The sequence below is a fragment of the Pelodiscus sinensis genome, chromosome 15, assembly GCF_052426305.1.
Source record: "Pelodiscus sinensis isolate ZL-2025 chromosome 15, ASM5242630v1, whole genome shotgun sequence".
Taxonomy (NCBI): domain Eukaryota; kingdom Metazoa; phylum Chordata; order Testudines; family Trionychidae; genus Pelodiscus; species Pelodiscus sinensis.
The window spans coordinates 6,481,412-6,501,452 of record NC_143066.1 but is presented as its reverse complement, the minus strand read 5'-3'; the positions used below and the strand labels follow the sequence as shown (position 1 = coordinate 6,501,452).

Sequence of the window (20,041 nt, the reverse complement as noted above, 5' to 3'; positions counted from 1 at the left end):
TAGTGCTATGTAGTAATGGTAAATTACTTGTGAATAATACTTGGCAGGAGCAATACAGGGTTAACTCCCATTGACTTCAGTGCAGGCAGGATTTCATCCACAGTCTACACTTAGCACACCCTGCTCTGTCCCTATGTATTCCCTGAAAAGCAGTGGCCTGTCATTGCATTCGTTTCTCTCCGAGCCTGTTAGCACATCTGTAAAACACGTGGATGATTCCCTCCTTGCTCTTAGGCCTGATGTTTTCCACCTTGTCATTACGATTCTCAGTACTGTCTGTTTGCTCATCTCTGCCCCTGCAGCTGGTTCATTTCCCCAGGCCACCACACTGCTGCGTTAAGATGTGAGAAAATGATAACGCCTCCCAGTGAACAGTCCAGGGCAGGACAAGGATTGTTTTCCAGAGAGATAAGAGAGCCCTTCCTCACGGGGTGGGCCCCAGAAGTGACCAATGGCAATGGACAGCTGCCAAGTTCTGCTCTCTCCGTCCCCTTTATAAGGGGGGCTGCGAGGATGATCAGCACAGGCCTGTCCGAGTGACCATTGCAAGGAGGCTGATCTCACAACCCCCCAGCAACGATGACTCTGACTCAAGCTGAGAAGGCAGCAGTGGTTGCCATTTGGGAAAAGGTCGCTACCCATGCTAATGCCATTGGGGCCGAGTCACTGGAGAGGTAAGTGATGTGCTATCTTTGCTTAGATTCTGTGGGCCTGTCTCAGATTTCACCCTGGTGGACACACTCGGGGGTAAAGTTTGTGCCAGGGGTGAATGTGGGTCTGTAGTTCAGAAGCCTGGGGAAATCAGAGACAATGAAGCTCTTGAGAGGGCAGATTTTAAGGGTATCCTTCAAACATTGGTGATTGAGGGCCTCAGCTTTTCCTGGAGAATAACCCTCATGGAAAGTCCTGTAGAATACAGCAGTGCTCTATAGAAATGACTCTAACACTCTATGGAGTTTAACAGAGAATAATATCCCTGCTGTCCAATCCTGCGGGATGATTTCAAACCCCAAAAGAAAGAATATTCTGTTTTATTCACTTTCCATGGATGCCAGCTGGGCGGAGCTCCGGAGAGTGACTCCACACGGCCACTGATACCCAGATAATGCCGAGTGCAAAGGTTATCACTGGTATGAGCTGAACATGAAAAGAAAAGGCACATGGGAGGGGGTTATTATGTGAATGATGCAATTTCTAGTGGCAAGTGCAGGGCAGTGCTTGTGATGGGGTATTCAAGCAGGATGCTTGGAACATGTCTTAACATTCCATTTGATGTGTAACAGATTAGCAGGAGAAGCAGACACCCCCATGAAGTGCATATCACTGTAAACCACATAGGCTTGTAGGGTCACGGAAGGTTTGCTGTAAATACAACTAGCCAGCCTTTTATTGGTAGAGCCAGGACTAATGGATTTGAAGTATTATGTGAAATGTATGTTAAGTAAAGGGGACATTTTCCCCAAACATCCCATTTCAAATGAACCAGCTGAAGTTTGGGGGTGACCCACCTTACGGCCCAAGAGCTCTGTACTCCTTCCAGTAAAAATCCATCCACAGCTAATTGTCTAAACAAGCTGATACAAAGGGAGGGAAAGAACCTGGGAACAATGTTTGGTTTCTTCAGGTGAAGACTAGTCCCAGGTTTGTGATATTCAAGCAGTTCATTTTAAATCTTTTCATGGCCCTTTTTGGCTATGTAAGCTTCACTTATACTGATTGAAGCAAAGATTCTGGACATGAAATATCTGACTATAGAGAGTATTCACTATAGATTCTGCTATCATTGGGAAATGCAATTTGGTTCTGCTGCAGAAAATATACTACAGAGGATGAGGATGGCTGTGGGGAAGTATTAGGTTATTTAGCTCAAAGAAGAAAGTAAGTTGAAAATGCTTGTAAAATACTTTTCAGCATGTAAATCTAAACATGGCTTAGCCAAGAATTCTTCTTGGTGAGACTCCATTGATTTACAACTGTAAACACCAGGGATGAATTTGGTCTATCACTCTTTTCCTAAAACAAAGAAATAAGATTACAAACCGCTCCTGTAGAACTGCTGGCCTGTAACGTTTGACCATTCCAGCCCCATTTCAGCACAGGGTACAGTCAAATACTAACAGTCTAGAGAGCATTTCTCTAATCCATTCTTTTCCCAGTTCCAGTGTTTTGGACGAGAAGAGCAGGAGCAAGTGTCGATCCAGGGTCCTGGCCTCCCTGACTCAGGGCTGTATCAGCTGCTTGGTGCAATTTCCATTACTGAAGTCATTTCTAATGTTCTCTTCCAGGCTTTTTTCAGGCTTCCCCCAAACCAAGACCTATTTCCCTCATTTCGATCTCAGCCAAGGTTCTGCTCAGCTTCATGGCCATGGCTCCAAGGTCCTGAGTGCTATTGGGGAGGCTACCAAGAACATCGATAACATTACAGGTGCCTTGGCCACACTCAGTGAGCTGCATGCCTACATCCTCCGAGTTGACCCAGTGAACTTCAAGGTGAGTGAACATAAGAAGGGCCACACGGGTCAGACCAAAGCTCCGTCTAGCCCAGTATCCTGTCTTCCTGCAGTAGCCAATGCTAGGTGCCCCAGGAGAAATTAACAGAATGGGCAATTGTCAAAGGATCCACCCCACGTCGCTCATTCCCAGTTTCTGGCAAACAGAGGTTAGGGACACCACCCCTGCCCAGCTTGGCTATTAGCTGCCATGCACTGAGATCTTTGGCAAGGGAGAGTGAAATCTGCTGTACAGTCTTAGCCAAGAGCGAGTTGGCTTTTAGCTCATGCTGTAGAAGCACATGGCTTTCACCCCTAAGGTTACCGGTTCAGTCCCTCCTGCCCACAACAAAGGTCTGTGAGCCACTGATCTTAGACAGATCGCATCACATCTTTGTACCCCCATCAAAAATGGGGAGAATGATACTGACTGTGCTTGGCCAAGGACTCAGGCTCCTGCATGAAAAGCTTTCTGTATGTGCAAGGATTATTCCTGGTTACTTTATAGTCCCAGGACAAGGAAGAGGAGCAGTGTGAAGCAACGACTTCTCTCTGGTCTAAAAGGTGGATTTCTCAGTCAGTAACTCATACCCACTGGAGGAGACTCTACCTGGCAAGGAGACTCCAGCTTGGTGTTTCAGGCTCCCAGCAGGCAGAGGTGTGTTATTTCAGGCATGTGATTTTCCATGTGATTTTCTCCTGCTCTTTTCTCTTGCAGCTGCTTTCCCATTGCATTCTGTGCTCTCTGGCCGCCCACTTTCCCAACGACTTCACCCCGGAAGTTCATGCTGCATTGGACAAGTTCCTGTCCCAGATTTCTTCGGTGCTGACTGAGAAGTATAGATAAACTGTCTCCTAGGAGAGCAGGGGCCAGGCCTCTCAGAGTGGGATGCCCACCCTTCATCATGCACGCTTCATGAATCCCTACACCTGGGTGTTGTCCTAAGCAAAAAGCCAATAAATATTCTAATTGGCCACTCTTGTCTCTGTGCTTTAATATTCACTGGCTCCAGCCGGACATTGTTGTTCATAATGGGAAGGGTGTTCTGACATTCCCTGCAAGATGCTAAGGGGGCTCCTCAGATAGCGAGATCCACATACAACACCTAATCACTTCTAGTTACTCTTTTTTCATCATAGAAGAAGAACCAGAGGACACTGAACTGAAAGGCAGCAAATTTAAAATCAATCAAGAACTATTTTTTCACCCACAATTAGCCTTTGGAACTCATTGCCACAAGGTATCATTGAGGCCAGAGCTTGCCCAAATTCACAGATAATTAGACACTTCCTTGATGGAGAAGCTACATTAAATAGACTCCCCAAAGCCCACCATTTTAAGACATAACCCTTTTACTTCAGGGAATAAGCCAGCCTCTGATGAGAGGGTATCAGGGGGACATGCTATTTCAGAAACACCACTGAAGGGATATTTGTACATGTTGCTTTTTATCATTGCCAGAGGCAGGGTCCTTGTTTAAGAGAACCTTGAGCTGAGCCATGCTGGCAGTGTCTGACACACACACACCCCAACTGAGTTACCCGGCTAGACAACACCACTGAAGTGCAAGTGTAGCTGGGATGCTGTGTCAAAGCAGAGGAAAATTCTCTAGCAGGATGTCAGAGGCTGGGCTGGCTCTGTTTTATGAATTTATATTTCAAGCAAATTCAGTGCCCCTGTGAGCTAGTGCTAAAGGGATCCTATCTAATGTAGCTTCTCCATCAAGCAAGTGCCTAATTATTTGTGAATTTTGCAAGCTCGTGGCCTCAAAGAGATCTTGGGACAATGAGTTCCACAGGCTAACTGTGCACAAAAAAAAACCCATTCCCTGGTATTGGTTTCCAATCTGTTACCTTTCAGTTCAATGTCCTCTGGTTCTTCATCTGTGATGAAAAAAGAGTAAATAGAAGTGTTGCATGTGGCTCCCAGACGGGCAGTCTTGAGCATAAGTCCTCGGTTCTCATTGCTCTCCTGCTGAAGGGCATCCGTTTCAGTGGCTCCTGAGCCTTTCTGGCAGCTTCCTTCATCCCTCCTACCTTCTCCCCTCAGGGTCAGCCCCAAGGGATACACTCCTTACTGTAGCTCTCCTCTCAGTCCTGCCTTATTGGCCATTCCTTCAATCATTCACTCTGGCTCTTCGGAGCTGGGTCTAATCCTTAATTCCTTGTACCTCCTTGAGGTGTCAGGATAGGCTAATTGGGTTATTGGTCCGCCCTTAACCCTTTCACTACCAGTGTGGGGTTTAGACACGTAGGGCTATTCACGAGGCCCTACAAGCAAGAAGGCTGATTTTGTGGCTTGTGGTTCCTCTGGCCCAGGCTTGCCATCCGCCTAGCCTGGTGGATCCCATGACATAAGAACACAAGAGCTGCTAGCCTGGGTCAGACCATAGTTCCTTTTGCCCACTATCCCTGTCTCCAAAAGTCTCCTGTGCCAGAGCTTCAGGGAGGTGTTCAGACACAGGCTAACTATGGAGTGATTCCCCTGTCCTCCCGTGCCAGCTGCTGGTCATCGGAGGTTTAGGGATGCCCAGAACATAAGAACAGCCATAGGTCCACATTGCCCACTATCCTGTCTTCTGACAGTAGCCAATACCAAGTGCTTCAGAGGGAATGAACAAGGCAGGTAATCATCAAATGATCCATCCCATGTCGCCCATTCCTAGCTTCTGGAAAATGGTAGGGACACCCTATCTTTAGTAAAATTAACTACTTCTGCTTTTAGCCCTATTATAGGCCAGGTCTACACTATTAGAGAAAGTCGACCTAAGATACACCACTCCAGCTACAAAAATAGGGTAGCTAGAGTCAATGTTCCTTAGGTTGAATTTCTGCAGCACCGTCACTGCAGGAGGTCAACGAGAGAAATTCTCCCATCAACTTCCCTTAATCCTCGCTACCCAGTGGAGTACCAGGGTCAATGGGGGGAGTGGCACCATCAGAAGTCAATTTAACAGGTCCTTCCTAGACTTGCGTAATCGAACCCTGGGAGATTGATCTTGGGTAAGTGAAGATAAGCTCATAGTCTTGGCCTTCACAAAATCCTCTGCCAAAGAGTTCCATAGATTGATTGTGCACCGTATAAAGAAATGCTTCCTTTTGTTTGTTTTAAACCTGCTGCCTATTAATGTCATTGTTTGATCCCCTAGTTCTTTTAATATGAGGGGTAAACAGCACTTCCTGATTTACTTTATAGAGGAGGTATCTGAGCCTTTAACTATCATCTTTGGAAAATCATGGAAGACGGGAGAGATTCCAGAAGATGGGAAAAGAGCAAATATAGTGCCCATCTATAAAAAGGGAAATAAGAACAACTCAGGAAACTACAGACCAGACAGTTTAACTTCTGTGCCAGGAAAGATAATGGAGCAAGTAATTAAGGAATTCATCTGTAGACACCTGGAAGATAATAAGGTGATTGGTATCAGCCAGCATGGATTTGTAAAGAACAAATCATGTCATACCAATCTGATAGCTTTCTTTGATAGGAAAACGAGTCTTGTGGATAAGGGAGAAGTGGTGGATGTGGTACACCTAGACTTTAGTAAGGCATTTGATACAGTCTGGCATGATATTTTTATCAATAAACTAGACAAATACAACTTAGATGGGGCTACTATAAGGTGGGTGCATAACTAGCTGGATAACCATTCTCAGAGTAGTTATTAACGGTTCACAATCCTGCTGGAAGGGCATAACAAGTGGGGTTCCACAGGGGTCTGTTTTGGGAACGGCTCTGTTCAATATCGTCATCAACGATTTAGATATTGGCATAGAGAGTACAGATGATTAAGTTTGAAGATGATACCAAGCTGGGAGAGGTTGCAAGTATTTTGGAGGACAGGGTCATAATTCAAAATTATCTGGACAAACTGGAGAAATGGTCTGAGGTAAATAGGATGAAGTTTAATAAGGAGAAATGCAAAGTGCTCCACTTAGGAAGGAACAATTAGTGTCACACATACAGACTGAGAAGCGACTGTCTAGGAAGGAGTACTGTAGAAAAGGATCTGGGAGTCATGGTGGACCACAAGCTAAATATGAGTGAACAGTGTGACGCTGTTGCAAAAAAACAACAGTAGTGTTGTGAGCAAGACACGAGAAGTCATTCTTCCGCTCTACTCTGCGCTAATTAGGCCTCAATTGGAGTATTGTGTCCAGTTCTGGGTACCATGTTTCAAGAAAGATGTGGGGAAATTTGAGAAGGTTCAGAGAAGAGCTACAAGAATGATTAAAGGTCTAGAGAACATGACTGATGAAGGAAGACGGAAAGAATTGAGCTTGTTTAGTTTGGAAAGGAAAAGACTGAGAGGGGACATGATTGAGGTTTTCAGGTATCTAAAAGGGTATCACAAGGAGGAGGGAGAAAAATTGTTCTCCTTTGCCTCTGAGGTTAGGACAAGAAGCAATGGGCTTAAACTGCACCAAGGGAGGTTTAAGTTGGACGTTAGGAAAAACTTCCTGTCAGAGCAGTTAAACCCTGGAATAAGTTGCCTAGGTAGGTTGTGGAATCTCCCTCTCTAGAGATATTTAAGAGAAGGTTAAATAGACATCTATCAGGGATGGTCTAGATGGTACTGGGTCCTGCCATGAGGGCAGGGGACTGGACATGATGACCTCTCAAGGTCCTTTCCAGTTCTAGTGTTCTATGATTCTATGATTCTGCTTTCTCCACACCAGTCATGATTGTATAGACTTTTATCATCTCTCCCCTTAGCTGTCTCTTTTCTAAGCTGAAAAGTCCCAGTCTTATTAATCTCTTTTCCTGTGGGAGCTGTCCCATAACCCTAATTATTTTTGTTGCCTTTTTCTGTACCTTTTCAAATTCTAATATGTCTTTTTTGAGATGGGGGCCACCAGAACTGCATGCAGTATTCAGGATGTAAGTGTATCATGGATTTATAGACAGGCAATACGATATTTTGTTTCTTATTATTTATCCCTTTCCTAATGATTCCCAACATTCTGGGAGCTTTTTTGTCTGCTGTTGCACATCGAGCAGTTGTTTTCTGAGAACTATCCACAATGACTCCAAGATCTCTTTCTTGAGTGGCCACAGCTAATCTAGATCCCATCATTTTATAGGAATAGTTGAGATTATTTTCCTTTGTATGTATCAACATTACATTTCCTCTGCCATTTTGTTGCTCAGTCACCCAGTTTTGTGAGGTCCCTTTGTAACTCTTTATGGTCATCCACAAATTTTGCCGCCTCACTGTTTACACTTTTTTCCAAGTCATTTATGAATATGTTGAGGAACATGGGTCCCAGTACAGTCTCTGAGGGGCACCGTTATTTACCCCTCTCTATTCTGAAAGTGTAGGGTTTCATCCCTGAGCATCCTGGCTAATAGCTGCCGCTGGACCACTCCTCCCTGAACTTACCTTGTTCTTTTTTTGAACCCACTGACACTATTGTCCATCACAACAGCTACAGATTCTGCAGAATACAAGTTTTCATGGAAAGGCAGTTTATAGCCCTTACAGCCGTGAAAACAACATTGCAGATGTGAACCAATGTTGGAAACAATCTCTTTGAAAACTTTAAACTATTTCAGTGGTCTGTTGACTTTGAAACACAACAAATACATTTTAGAGACCAGAATTTGCATATTTAATTACTGTAATTGCATAAGCAAATGGCCATATACAAAAGGGCAGAAATGGTGATATTTTTGATAGTGTCCTGCAGTTTGTATTCCTCATAAAGTGATTCCAAAATCAGCTGTAAATTTACTAACAGTTTAGCTACTAGGAAAAGGCCATTTTCCTTCAATCTTTGTGCAAATCTCTCTTGGTCCCTCCTGGCAGAACCCCTTGTCAACCAAAAGCCCTAGTTTTGTAGTCCCAATCCAGCAAATGCAATTAAAAATGAACCATTGCCTCATGCCCAAACTGAATTTGACATACTGTCCTGTTGACTCCCAAAGGGTGAAGGGAGAATTATGGAGCAGGGGGAAGCAATAAACAAGTTACACTCTTTCTGCATTGAATCTTTCCTGTAGAAGATTATGGGGTTTCCCTCCTTTTCCACAGAGGCTTATGGCTGGTCTCTCTTGACTAAGGGCTCTTTTAGCTAGCAGAGAAAGCCAGAACCAACAGCTTGATCCATTCAAGAGGCCAGACTGGATGATCCAATGGTCCCTCCTGGCCTTGCAGCTGATGAATCAATGAGAGATTGAAATCTCTAAACAAGCAGAGACAGGGCAGCTTGAGAAGTTCACGTGCATTTCCCAGGCAGGCTGGAAATATCCAAGGGAAGTGAGGCACAACCAAGGGGCAGGAGATGGGCCGAATTCTGCTCGTCCTGTTCACCCTAGTACCTCCGCTGGCTTCCATGGAACCGGGTCCACCCCGGGGTCAGGAGAGGGCTCTGAGGACTGTGCTAAGCCCCTTGTGGGCAAAGAGGCCAGCTTCTGGGATGCTCTGCGCCAGATGCAGACCAGTCCAGGCTGGCCCCCGTAGGGAAGGCTCAGAAGCCAGCCCCTCGGGGAACGTCCCCGGGCAGTTACCTGCCAGCGGCTACGGCCCTGGTGTTGGGAGCGGGCTGGCGCTAGTCGGGGCGCCGGGGCAGGGGGAGGGGACGGTGGGTGCTTTGCGGAGGACGCCCCGACAGCTCGGTGCCTGTGGGCTGCTCCCCGCCCCGTGGCCTGGCTGTCCCCGCGGGCTGGGCTCGCCAGGCTCCCGGGAGAGGAGTCCGAGCTGCGCTCCGCGTCTTGGCACGTCCAGTTGGGAAGGCGGTGACTGCCCGGTCCCGTGGCGCCTGCCCCGCCCGGCCGGCAGCCGGCCGCTGGCTGGGGATAAGATCGGGGCCGGCCCAGCGGGCCCGGGGGAGGGCTGCGGGCAGCGCTATAAAGGGGGCGGCAGGGGCAGCGGCCCGGACAGCCAGCAGCGCACAGCCAGCCGCCGCCATGCTGACCGCCGACGAGAAGCAGCTGGTCTTGCACGCCTGGGATAAGGTGCAGGGCCACCAGGAGGACTTCGGAGCCGAGGCCCTGGAGAGGTGGGGCCGGGCCGGAAGCAGCGCAGCCCCGGCTTGCTGGGGCGATGGGGGGCGCGGGGCTGGGGCGACGGGGGGGACGCGGGGCTCCGGGAGCGATGGGGGGACGCGGGGCTCCGGGAGCGATGGGGGGACGCGGGGCTCCGGGGGTGATGGGGGGCGCGGGGCTCCGGGGGTGATGGGGGGCGCGGGGCTCCTCCGCTCCGAGGGTGATGGGGGGCGCGGGGCGGCGTTCCCGGGCACCAGGGCGGGAGAAGCGCGGGGGCCTCCGGGATTCACGTCTGTCCCCCCGCAGGATGTTCACCACCTACCCCAGCACCAAGACCTACTTCCCGCACTTCGACCTGCACCACGACTCGGAGCAGGTCCGCCACCACGGCAAGAAGGTGGTGACCGCCCTGGGCAACGCGGTGCATCACATGGACACCCTCAGCAAGACGCTCTCTGACCTCAGCGACCTGCATGCCTACAACCTGCGGGTGGACCCGGTCAACTTCAAGGCAAGAGCAGGCCAGCGTCGGGGAAGTGAGGGGCTGCGGGCTCAGGGCCCCCTTTTCCTGTGGGGGGGGACGGAGTGCGGGCTCAGCCCCCCCTTTGCTGTGTTGGGGTGCGCGCTCAGCCCCCCCTTTTCCCTGTGTGGAGGGTGCAGGGTCAGCCCCCCCTTTTCCCTGTCTGGAGGGGTGCAGGGTCAGCCCTCCCTTTTCCCTGTCTGGAGGGTGCAGGGTCAGCCCTCCCTTTTCCCTGTCTGGAGGGGTGCAGGGTCAGCCCTCCCTTTTCCCTGTCTGGGGGGTGCAGGGTCAGCCCTCCCTTTTCCCTGTCTGGAGGGGTGCAGGGTCAGCCCTCCCTTTCCCTGTCTGGGGGGTGCAGGGTCAGCCCCCCCTTTTCCCTGTCTGGAGGGGTGCAGGGTCAGCCCTCCCTTTTCCCTGTCTGGGGGGTGCAGGGTCAGCCCTCCCTTTTCCCTGTCTGGGGGGTGCAGGGTCAGCCCCCCCTTTTCTCTGTCTGGAGGGTGCAGGGTCAGCCCTCCCTTTTCCCTGTCTGGAGGGTGCAGGGTCAGCCCTCCCTTTTCCCTGTCTGGGGGGTGCAGGGTCAGCCCCCCCTTTTCCCTGTCTGGAGGGGTGCAGGGTCAGCCCCCCCTTTTCCCTGTCTGGAGGGTGCAGGGTCAGCCCTCCCTTTTCCCTGTCTGGGGGGTGCAGGGTCAGCCCCCCCTTTTCCCTGTCTGGAGGGGTGCAGGGTCAGCCCCCCCTTTTCCCTGTCTGGAGGGGTGCAGGCTCAGCCTCCCCTTCTGTGTCCAGATGGGTGCGCGGGCTCAGCCTCCCCCCGTTTTCCATTTCTCCTCTCTGGGGCTGGTGCAGGCTCAGCCCCCCTTTCCTCTCCCCATGGTGGTGTGGGCTGTCCTGGGCACTCTCTGGGGCTGGCTGACCGGGTGCGCTTTGCTTTGCAGCTGCTGTCCCACTGCTTCCAGGTGGTGCTGGCCGTGCACTTGCGTGACGAGTACACCCCGCAGCTGCATGTGGCCTTTGACAAGTTCATGGAAGCTGTCTGCAATGTGCTCACTGAGAAGTACCGGTGAGCGGCTGGCTCCGGTGGGTTCCCACGCACCCTGCTGTGCTCAGACCCAATAAAGATGCCAACCCTGCAGCTCTGTCTCTGCCTCTCATTGCGGCTGAGGGTGGGCTGGGGGGATGGACTTATCCTAAGGAAATCGCCTCCCTCCCCAGTGGTCCATGAGAAGTAACCCCGCAAGCCGGGAAAGATTAAGTGGGGTTGGGGTTAGAGGCCAAAGCATCACCGTTTGGCCCAGCAAACAATGCCCCGTCCACCAGCTTTGAGAAACTGCAGGAATTTCATTGTTCTCTAATCCCAAAGGGAGGTGGCACCTTTCCAGAGAGAAATACACTGACCTGCTCAGGGACAGGCACAAGGATACTTCCCTCAGGAGGACGCAGCTGATGCAAAACTAAAAGCATGCGGGGCGGGCAACTATGTCAAAAGGGCCCCTCTTAGCTGGAGAACTGACTTGCGATGTCTTTTGCTAGGCCACTGGCTGTGAGTGTGCGGCAAGGAAACCAAAAACGCCAACAAGAAAGGCAGCCAACAGGGGGCAAAGAAAATCTTTGTTTCCTAACTTGTTGGTTCTGTCAGTAAAAACGGGTGCCAAAGTTTTGAGAGAGACAAAGGAGGGGAGATGCTACCTCTTACTGGCTCAACTTCATGTGTTTTGGAGCATGTTCCAGAGCTCCTGGTCCCAGCTGGGAAAGGCGCTCAGAGCATCCCAGCTAAAGACAAGGTGGAACAAACTGTTTAGCATAGGTCATTAACACACTCAGGGTACTTGGGAACAGACCCAGATGAGTCAGCCCTTTTCTACTGGCTGCTGGCCCAATATGGGGACCTGACTGGGGCTGCCAGCTCCTGTCAGCCAGCACAGTTTTGGGCCCCAGTGGAACAAGGTTAGACTCATGGTAATAGTGTACAGGTGGGTCTGAAGAGGTGTGCAGCCCCTACACAGTGTCCTTCTGGCTAATGCTAAATGGGGTCAAGAAAATGAACTAAGAACTCCTGGGAGATGCTAGGGCCACTCCCAGGAATGGGGGTGGGGGAAGCAGAGTTTAGATTAAACACTTTGGGGCTTCTCTACTCCAAAAGGGACTGGCCAGAATTGAGGAGAAAAAGACAAAGGCGGTGCCTGGAACAGCTGTGGTGTGTGTGTGGGGGGGGGGGGTCGCCCAGGCTGCAGGGTGTTTCTTTATCAGCCAGAACACACACACACACACACACACACACACACACACACACACACACACACAGCAGGCTGTGTGGCGAAGGCAAGCTCTGGGGGACCAGGAGTCCAGGCGTCTTTACTCCTATTTCTGGGTCACCTGGGGCAAGGCACTCAGGGCCCAGCCCTGGACACTTTGCAGTCTATAGCCACACTCTCATTGAGATCAGGAGCTGCAGCGTTGGCTCTAATCTCTCTGGGCCTCCTGCTTCTTAATCTACAGCTAGAACGAACATGCCCCACCCACTTGGTTGGGAGGAGTGTGCACTGGTGAGGCGAAATGTGTTACTTGGACATCCAGGCACTGCTGTTATTCGTCACTGTCACTAAGCACTTGGGAAGTTTGAGTCCCATCATTCAGAGACTCAGAAATCTGACACTGTGCAGGCCAAACGGCTCAGACTGGTGAGTGACTGCGACAAACCACAACTGTTCTGAAGCTTCCACCAGGAAAACTGGATGGAGGGGAGAATGGCTTCTGTTTTTCAGTCAAAAAGCCCCCAGGCTCTCCATCTAGCATCCTTGCTCAGCATTTTAATCCCCATTTAAAACAGCCCCTGCCATAATGTGTGTCCTGTGGACCAACCTCTCCCTTTGGCAGTCAGCTGTGCGCTGGCTCAGGCAGAACTCTAGGGAAATGTGTCGTGTTCACTCCATCTATCCTTACCAAACACGTGGGATGAGGCGGGATGCAGGTGTGACTGCGGGAGCAGGGGTTGTGGGGTGGCAGTGTTTGTGAGCGTGTGTTTTGCATAGACTGTGTCTCTCTGGCTGCTGCGAATGGAGTGAGTGTGGGGGAGCAGTATGTGACTTAGGGGGGGGGCTATAGGAGAGAATTTGTGGGGCCAGTGTGTGCCAGAACAGTGGGAGAGCAGCGTGTATAAGGTGGAGAATGCTGGGGGCTGTGTATAGGAAGGGGTTGGGGGGCTATGTGCATGGGGCGTACAAGGGAGTAGTGTGTGGTAGGCTGTGTGGGGGAACGCATGTGAGGGAGGAACGCATGGGAAGAGAGTATGAAGGGGCACGTATTGGGAGCAGTGCCTATGGAAAGGCAGTGTGTGTGTGTGTGTGTGTGTGTGTGTGTGGGTGTGTGTGTGTGAAGACACAGTGTATATCTGAAGCAGCAGTGTCTGGGGGCAGTATGTGTTAGGTGGCAGTATGTGGGGACGGGGGCAGCGTGTAGATGGTGTGTATGAGGGGGCAGTGTGGTGCAGTGTATAGCACAACAGTGGGGGGAGCAGTGTATAAAGGAACAGAGCATTGGGGCCCCAAAGATACCAGATGGAAGTACACAGAAAGGGGGACAGTGGAGGGGTCAGGTGCATGGAAACAGTATGTATAAGGGAGCAGTATGTGAGCAGGAGCTCCGTGGGCGGGTGTATGTAATGGGGACCCTGTGTGTGAGGGGCAATGTGTAGGAGTGGCATCGTGTTGTGCTCTTTTGGGGAGCTGTGTGTAAGAGGACTCAGTGTATGAAGAGGCAGTGTGGGTGGCACCGGGTGTATGAGGGCAATAAGAATGAGAGAGCAGTGTCTGAAAGGGCAGTGTGAAGCGGCTGTGTGTGTGTAGTGTGGTAGGGTGGGGGGGCGGTGTGTACAAAGGGCCGAGTGTGTGAGGCGTCTGTGTGTGTGTGTAGCACAGTAGGGTAGAGGGTGGTGTGTACAAAGGGCTGAGTGTGTGTGGGAAATGTGTGTGACGATGCAGCATCAGGGTGGCAGTGTGTGTGGCCGGGCAGGGCTGTGAGGGCAGCATTGGGGGGAGTGTGTGAGGAAGGACTGTGCGGGCACAGTGGAATAAGAAAGGTCCACTCCTGGATCAGTAACTGGTTAAAAGACAGGAAACAGAAAGTAGGAATAAATGGTCATTTTTTACAATGGAGCAGGGTAAGTCATGGTGTTTACAGGGACCAGCACATGGGGTTCAACAGACTCATACATCATGTGGGAAAAGGGATAAAGAGCGAGGTGGCAAAGCCTGCAGATGATACAAAATTACTCATGATACTGTCCAAAGCTAGCTGTGAAAAGGGATCCAAAGGTGCTGGAGGGGCTTTCACGCCCCCTGGCTTGAAGTAGTTTCCATCATATACAGGATTTCCAGCTTGGTTCAGTGGTTCCCAGCACCCCACTACACAGATTCTTCCAGTGCCCCTCAAGGGATCTCACAAAAGTGGGTGACTGGGTAGATGAACAACATTGCAAATGAAATTCAGTGTCGAGACGTGGAAAACAACTATCCGTGCAAAAAGATGGGGCTACATTAGCTGTCACCAATCCAAAAAGGGCTCTTCCAGTCATTGTGGATAGCGCTCTGAAAACTACTGCTCAGTGTGCAGCAGCAGTCAAAAGAGCTGCTAGTGTTAGGAACCATTATGAAAGGTAATTAGACAGAAAATATCAAAATGCCTCTATGGAAAACCATGGTACATCCGCACTTGAAGACTGAATGTAGTTCTAGTCACCACATCACCAAAACAAACAAACAAAAACAACACACACACAAAACCTTGAAAAAGTACAGAGGACAATAAGCAAGAGGAGGGCAACAAAAATGAGGAGGGACATGGAACAGCTTCCATATAAGGTGAGATTAAAAAGCCTGGGACTTTCCAGTTTAGAAAGGAGACAACTTAAAGGGGGAATATAATAGAGATTCACAACGTCATGACTGGTGTGGAGAAAGAAGCATGATGTATGCCTTCACGTAGCCCACAAGCCAGGGACCACCCAATCGTATTAAGAGGCAGCAACTTTAAAATAAACAAAAGGAAGCACTTCTTCACACAAGGCACAGTTACCCTGTGGAACTCCTTGCCAGGGGATGATGTGAAGGCCAAAAGCATAAATGTCTGGAAAAATAATTAGGGAATTTCATGGAGGAAAGGTCCTTCATTAGCCAACATCTGGGAGTTGAAACCCCTCAGAGCGTCAGGAGGTTTTTATGTGGGGGGTTGGGAGCAGTCAGCCTCCGCTGCACATTCCATAGAATCAGAATCATAGAATACTAGAACTGGAAGGGACCTCAAAAGGTCATCAAATAGTCCAGTTCCCTGCCCTCATGGCAGGACCAAGCATCGTCTAGACTATCCCTGATAGATGTCTATCCAACGTGCTCTTAAATATCTCCAGTGATGGAGATTCCACAATCCCCCTAGACAATTTATTCCAGTGTATCATGACCCTGATAGTTAGGAAGTTTTTCCTAATGTCCAACCTAAACCTCCCTTGCTGCAGTTTAAGCCCATTGCTTCTTGTCTTATCGTCAGAGGCCAAGGAGAACAATTTTTTCCCCCTCCTCCTTGTAATACCCTTTTAGATACTTGAAAACTGCTATCATGTCCCCCCTCAGTCTTCTCTTTTCTAAACTAAACAAACCCGATTCCTTCAGCCTTGCCTCATAGCTCATGTTTTCTAGACCTTTCATCACTTTTGTTGCTTTTCTCTGGACCCTCTTCAATTTCTCCACATCTTTCTTGAAATGTAGTGCCCAGAACTGGACACAATATTCCAATACTCCACATCTCTTCCAGCATTTATAATAGTGCTAAATATAAAAAAGTAATTTCACTTTATAAGGGCAGTCCCTCTCAGAGGGTTGCAGTGTGAAAGGGGTCACCCACACATCAGTCTGAGAACCACTGGCCAAGATGGTAGGGGCACAACCCCATGCTCTAGGTATCTCTAAGCCAGCGGCCAGGAGAGGAGGATAGGGATGGATCACTCAGTAATTGCCCTGATCTGTTCTCTCCCTCTGGAGCATCTGGCACTGGCCATTGTGACAAGTCACAATACTGAGCTACATGGACCACGGATCTGGCCCAGTAAGGCCATGCTTGTGTTCTTTGGAGGGGACACTGTGTGTGAAGGGCAGTGGGGGGGGGCGCTGTTTTCAGGGGTGCTGTGTTTCCGGGTACAGTGTGTGAAGGGCAGTGGGGGGCGCTGTTTTCAGGGGGTGCTGTGTTTCAGGGTACAGCGTGTGAAGGGCAGTGGGGGGCGCTGTTTTCAGGGGGTGCTGTGTTTCCGGGTACAACGCGTGAAGGGCAGTGGGGGGCGCTGTTTTCAGGGGGTGCTGTGTTTCAGGGTACAGCGTGTGAAGGGCAGTGGGGGGCACTGTTTTCAGGGGTGCTGTGTTTCAGGGTACAGTGTGTGAAGGGCAGTGGGGGGCGCTGTTTTCAGGGGGTGCTGTGTTTCAGGGTACAGCGTGTGAAGGGCAGTGGGGGGCGCTGTTTTCAGGGGTGCTGTGTTTCAGGGTACAGCGTGTGAAGGGAAGTGGGGGGCGCTGTTTTCAGGGGTGCTGTGTTTCAGGGTACAGCGTGTGGAGGGCAGTGGGGGGCGCTGTTTTCAGGGGTGCTGTGTTTCAGGGTACAACGCGTGAAGGGCAGTGGGGGGTGCTGTTTTCAGGGGGTGCTGTGTTTCAGGGTACAGCGTGTGAAGGGCAGTGGGGGGCGCTGTTTTCAGGGGGTGCTGTGTTTCAGGGTACAGCGTGTGAAGGGCAGTGGGGGGCGCTGTTTTCAGGGGTGCTGTGTTTCAGGGTACAGCGTGTGAAGGGCAGTAGGGGGCGCTGTTTTCAGGGGTGCTGTGTTTCAGGGTACAGCGTGTGAAGGGCAGTGGGGGGCGCTGTTTTCAGGGGTGCTGTGTTTCAGGGTACAACGCGTGAAGGGCAGTGGGGGGTGCTGTTTTCAGGGGGTGCTGTGTTTCAGGGTACAGCGTGTGAAGGGCAGTGGGGGGCGCTGTTTTCAGGGGTGCTGTGTTTCAGGGTACAGCGTGTGAAGGGCAGTGGGGGGCGCTGTTTTCAGGGGTGCTGTGTTTCAGGGTACAGCGTGTGAAGGGCAGTGGGGGGCGCTGTTTTCAGGGGTGCTGTGTTTCAGGGTACAGCGTGTGAAGGGCAGTGGGGGGCGCTGTTTTCAGGGGGTGCTGTGTTTCAGGGTACAACGCGTGAAGGGCAGTGGGGGGCGCTGTTTTCAGGGGGTGCTGTGTTTCAGGGTACAACGCGTGAAGGGCAGTGGGGGGCGCTGTTTTCAGGGGGTGCTGTGTTTCAGGGTACAACGCGTGAAGGGCAGTGGGGGGCGCTGTTTTCAGGGGTGCTGTGTTTCAGGGTACAGCGCGTGAAGGGCAGTGGGGGGCGCTGTTTTCAGGGGGTGCTGTGTTTCAGGGTACAACGCGTGAAGGGCAGTGGGGGGCGCTGTTTTCAGGGGTGCTGTGTTTCAGGGTACAGCGCGTGAAGGGCAGTGGGGGGCGCTGTTTTCAGGGGGTGCTGTGTTTCAGGGTACAGCGCGTGAAGGGCAGTGGGGGGCGCTGTTTTCAGGGGGTGCTGTGTTTCAGGGTACAACGCGTGAAGGGCAGTGGGGGGCGCTGTTTTCAGGGGGTGCTGTGTTTCAGGGTACAACGCGTGAAGGGCAGTGGGGGGCGCTGTTTTCAGGGGGTGCTGTGTTTCAGGGTACAACGCGTGAAGGGCAGTGGGGGGCGCTGTTTTCAGGGGGTGCTGTGTTTCAGGGTACAACGCGTGAAGGGCAGTGGGGGGCGCTGTTTTCAGGGGGTGCTGTGTTTCAGGGTACAACGCGTGAAGGGCAGTGGGGGGCGCTGTTTTCAGGGGTGCTGTGTTTCAGGGTACAGCGTGTGAAGAGCAGTGGGGGGCGCTGTTTTCAGGGGGTGCTGTGTTTCAGGGCAGTGGGGGCGCTGTTTTCAGGGGTGCTGTGTTTCAGGGTACAGCGCGTGAAGCGCAATGGAGGGGCAGTGTATGGGAGACCTGCCCCACTGGCTCGGTTACTTTTTCCTTTAGCAGCGCCCTTTCCAGGCGCGCAGACGCCTGCAGGGCTGAGGTAGGAAGGGTTCACGGATGAGACCCTCCCGGGCGGAGACGTGTTGTCCGGCGGGCAACTCGCCGCTCTGTGGGCACAGCCCCCCGCGCCATGGGCGCCCCCGATTGCCCCGTAGGCTCCAGCCAAAGCGGAGGAGCCCAGCACTCTGGACAGCTCTCGGCTCAGCCCAGCGTGCAGCCGGCCAGGCGATCTCCGCTGCCCCCCGCTGAAGCGCTCGGCTCCCGGGGCCAGAGGGGCGTGAGCCGGCCCCTGAACCCTGCTCTGGCCGGGCGCCCTCGGTCGTGCGCAGGGCCCGGGGGCCCCTCTCCGCGGCGCAGGGCGCGGTGCCAGCCAATGGGCGAGGCGGGGCGGGCCGCGGGGACGGGATATAAGGGCGCCGGGGGCTGGGGGCGGGCACCCTGGCGGGATCGACGCAGCGCAGCCGGAACCATGGTGCTGACCGCGTGCGACAAGACCAATGTGAAGGCCGTTTGGACCAAGGTGAGCGGCCACCTGGAGGATTATGGCGCCGAGACCCTGGAGAGGTAAGGCCGCTGCCCCTGCCCCTGGCGCGCCCTGCGCCCCCACGCCCCGCTACTCACCCCGCTTCTGCTTTGCAGGATGTTCGCCACATACCCCTCCACCAAGACCTACTTCGCCCACTTCGACCTGCACCACGGCTCCTCCCAGGTCCGGACCCAAGGCAAGAAGGTGCTGAGCGCCCTTGGGGACGCGGTCGCCCACGTCGATGACTTGCCCTCGGCTCTGAGCCGCCTGAGCGACCTGCACGCCAAGAACCTGCGTGTGGATCCAGTCAACTTCAAAGTGAGCGGCCGGGAGAAATACTGCCCGCCCCGAGCCCTCGGGTCCCCCGCCCCAGATCTCGGGTTCCCCCTCTGAGCCCGCTAGTCTCTGCTCCCAGGCTGGCTGGTGCCCCCCAAGCCCGCTAGTCCTGACCCCTCTGAGTCCGCTAGTCTCCGCTCCCAGGCTGGCTGGTGCCCCCCAAGCCCGCTAGTCCTGACCCCTCTGAGCCCGCTAGTCTCTGCTCCCAGGCTGGCTGGTGCCCCCCAAGCCCGCTAGTCTTGACCCCTCTGAGCCCGCTGCTGTTCCCCCTTCAGGGTCAGAGCCTGCTATTGTCTCCCCTTCTCCCAGCCCGCTGCCCCCTCACCCGGATCTGAGCCCGCTTCCCCCCTCGCCCCACTGGGTACCAGGGCGACCCCTCGATGGCCCGGGACGGGAGGCATCCCCCGGAAGGACGGTGCCGGGTGGCCTGGGCGTCCCCTCCAGCTCTCCTCACCCGCCTGCTTTGCCTTCCAGCTGCTGAGCCACTGCTTCCTGGTGGTGGTGGCGCTCCACCACCCCAGCCTGTTCACCCCCGAGGTGCACGTCTCCCTGGACAAGTTCATGTGTGCCGTGTCCGCCGTGCTGACCTCCAAGTACCGTTAGGCGTGGCCACGGGCCGAGGCGCAGCCAAGCAGCTCAATGATCTGAAATAAACGCGCTGCCTGGCGCTCCACGTGTGCGGTGTCTGCTCTCTCCTTGGGCCCAGGGGGCGGCAGCGGCTGGGTCCGGCCATACCCGCGGGACAGGGGGCGGCAGCGACTGGGTCCGGCCATACCCAGGGGGCGGTAGCGGCTGGGTCTGGCCATACCCATGGGACGGGGCGGCAGCGGCTGGGTCCGGCCATACCCAGGGGGCGGCAGCGGCTGGGTCCGGCCATACCCATAGGACAGGGGGCGGCAGCGGCTGGGTCCGGCCATACCCATGGGACAGGGGGCGGCAGCGGCTGGGTCCGGCCATACCCAGGGGGCGGTAGCGGCTGGGTCTGGCCATACCCATGGGACAGGGGGCGGCAGCGGCTGGGTCCGGCCATACCCAGGGGGCGGCAGCGGCTGGGTCCGGCCATACCCATAGGACAGGGGGCGGCAGCGGCTGGGTCCGGCCATACCCATGGGACAGGGGGCGGCAGCGGCTGGG

At 53.1% G+C, this 20,041-nt stretch overlaps 3 protein-coding genes across 3 annotated transcripts; all 3 read left to right on the top strand.

The window, feature by feature from the left end:
• Positions 1 to 513: 513 nt before the first annotated feature.
• LOC102459869 (hemoglobin subunit pi-like) lies at positions 514 to 3,466 on the top strand. The gene is made up of 3 exons (XM_006124534.4): positions 514 to 674; positions 2,286 to 2,490; positions 3,208 to 3,466. The coding sequence occupies exons 1-3, from the start codon at positions 580 to 582 to the stop codon at positions 3,334 to 3,336; spliced, it is 429 nt and encodes a 142-aa protein (XP_006124596.1). The 5' UTR covers positions 514 to 579; the 3' UTR covers positions 3,337 to 3,466.
• Positions 3,467 to 9,332: 5,866 nt separating this feature from the next.
• On the top strand, positions 9,333 to 11,126 carry LOC102460110 (hemoglobin subunit alpha-D-like). Its single transcript, XM_075899169.2, has 3 exons — positions 9,333 to 9,491; positions 9,784 to 9,988; positions 10,930 to 11,126. Exons 1-3 carry the CDS (start codon positions 9,400 to 9,402, stop codon positions 11,056 to 11,058), a joined length of 426 nt encoding a protein of 141 aa, XP_075755284.1. The 5' UTR covers positions 9,333 to 9,399; the 3' UTR covers positions 11,059 to 11,126.
• Positions 11,127 to 18,449: 7,323 nt separating this feature from the next.
• Positions 18,450 to 19,584, top strand: LOC102454060 (hemoglobin subunit alpha-A-like). The gene is made up of 3 exons (XM_006124605.4): positions 18,450 to 18,609; positions 18,685 to 18,889; positions 19,382 to 19,584. Exons 1-3 carry the CDS (start codon positions 18,515 to 18,517, stop codon positions 19,508 to 19,510), a joined length of 429 nt encoding a protein of 142 aa, XP_006124667.2. The 5' UTR covers positions 18,450 to 18,514; the 3' UTR covers positions 19,511 to 19,584.
• Positions 19,585 to 20,041: the final 457 nt, after the last annotated feature.

What these genes read in the sequence shown, in the direction of transcription:
- LOC102454060 (XM_006124605.4), top strand. Translation starts at nt 18,515, where the DNA reads ATGGTGCTGACCGCGTGCGACAAGACCAATGTGAAGGCCGTTTGGACC. An exon ending in GGCGCCGAGACCCTGGAGAG is followed by an intron (nt 18,610 to 18,684) that starts GTAAGGCCGCTG and finishes TCTGCTTTGCAG; the next exon opens with GATGTTCGCCACATACCCCT. An exon ending in TGGATCCAGTCAACTTCAAA is followed by an intron (nt 18,890 to 19,381) that starts GTGAGCGGCCGG and finishes TTTGCCTTCCAG; the next exon opens with CTGCTGAGCCACTGCTTCCT.
- LOC102459869 (XM_006124534.4), top strand. Translation starts at nt 580, where the DNA reads ATGACTCTGACTCAAGCTGAGAAGGCAGCAGTGGTTGCCATTTGGGAA. An exon ending in GGGGCCGAGTCACTGGAGAG is followed by an intron (nt 675 to 2,285) that starts GTAAGTGATGTG and finishes GTTCTCTTCCAG; the next exon opens with GCTTTTTTCAGGCTTCCCCC. An exon ending in TTGACCCAGTGAACTTCAAG is followed by an intron (nt 2,491 to 3,207) that starts GTGAGTGAACAT and finishes TTTCTCTTGCAG; the next exon opens with CTGCTTTCCCATTGCATTCT.
- LOC102460110 (XM_075899169.2), top strand. Translation starts at nt 9,400, where the DNA reads ATGCTGACCGCCGACGAGAAGCAGCTGGTCTTGCACGCCTGGGATAAG. An exon ending in GGAGCCGAGGCCCTGGAGAG is followed by an intron (nt 9,492 to 9,783) that starts GTGGGGCCGGGC and finishes GTCCCCCCGCAG; the next exon opens with GATGTTCACCACCTACCCCA. An exon ending in TGGACCCGGTCAACTTCAAG is followed by an intron (nt 9,989 to 10,929) that starts GCAAGAGCAGGC and finishes TTTGCTTTGCAG; the next exon opens with CTGCTGTCCCACTGCTTCCA.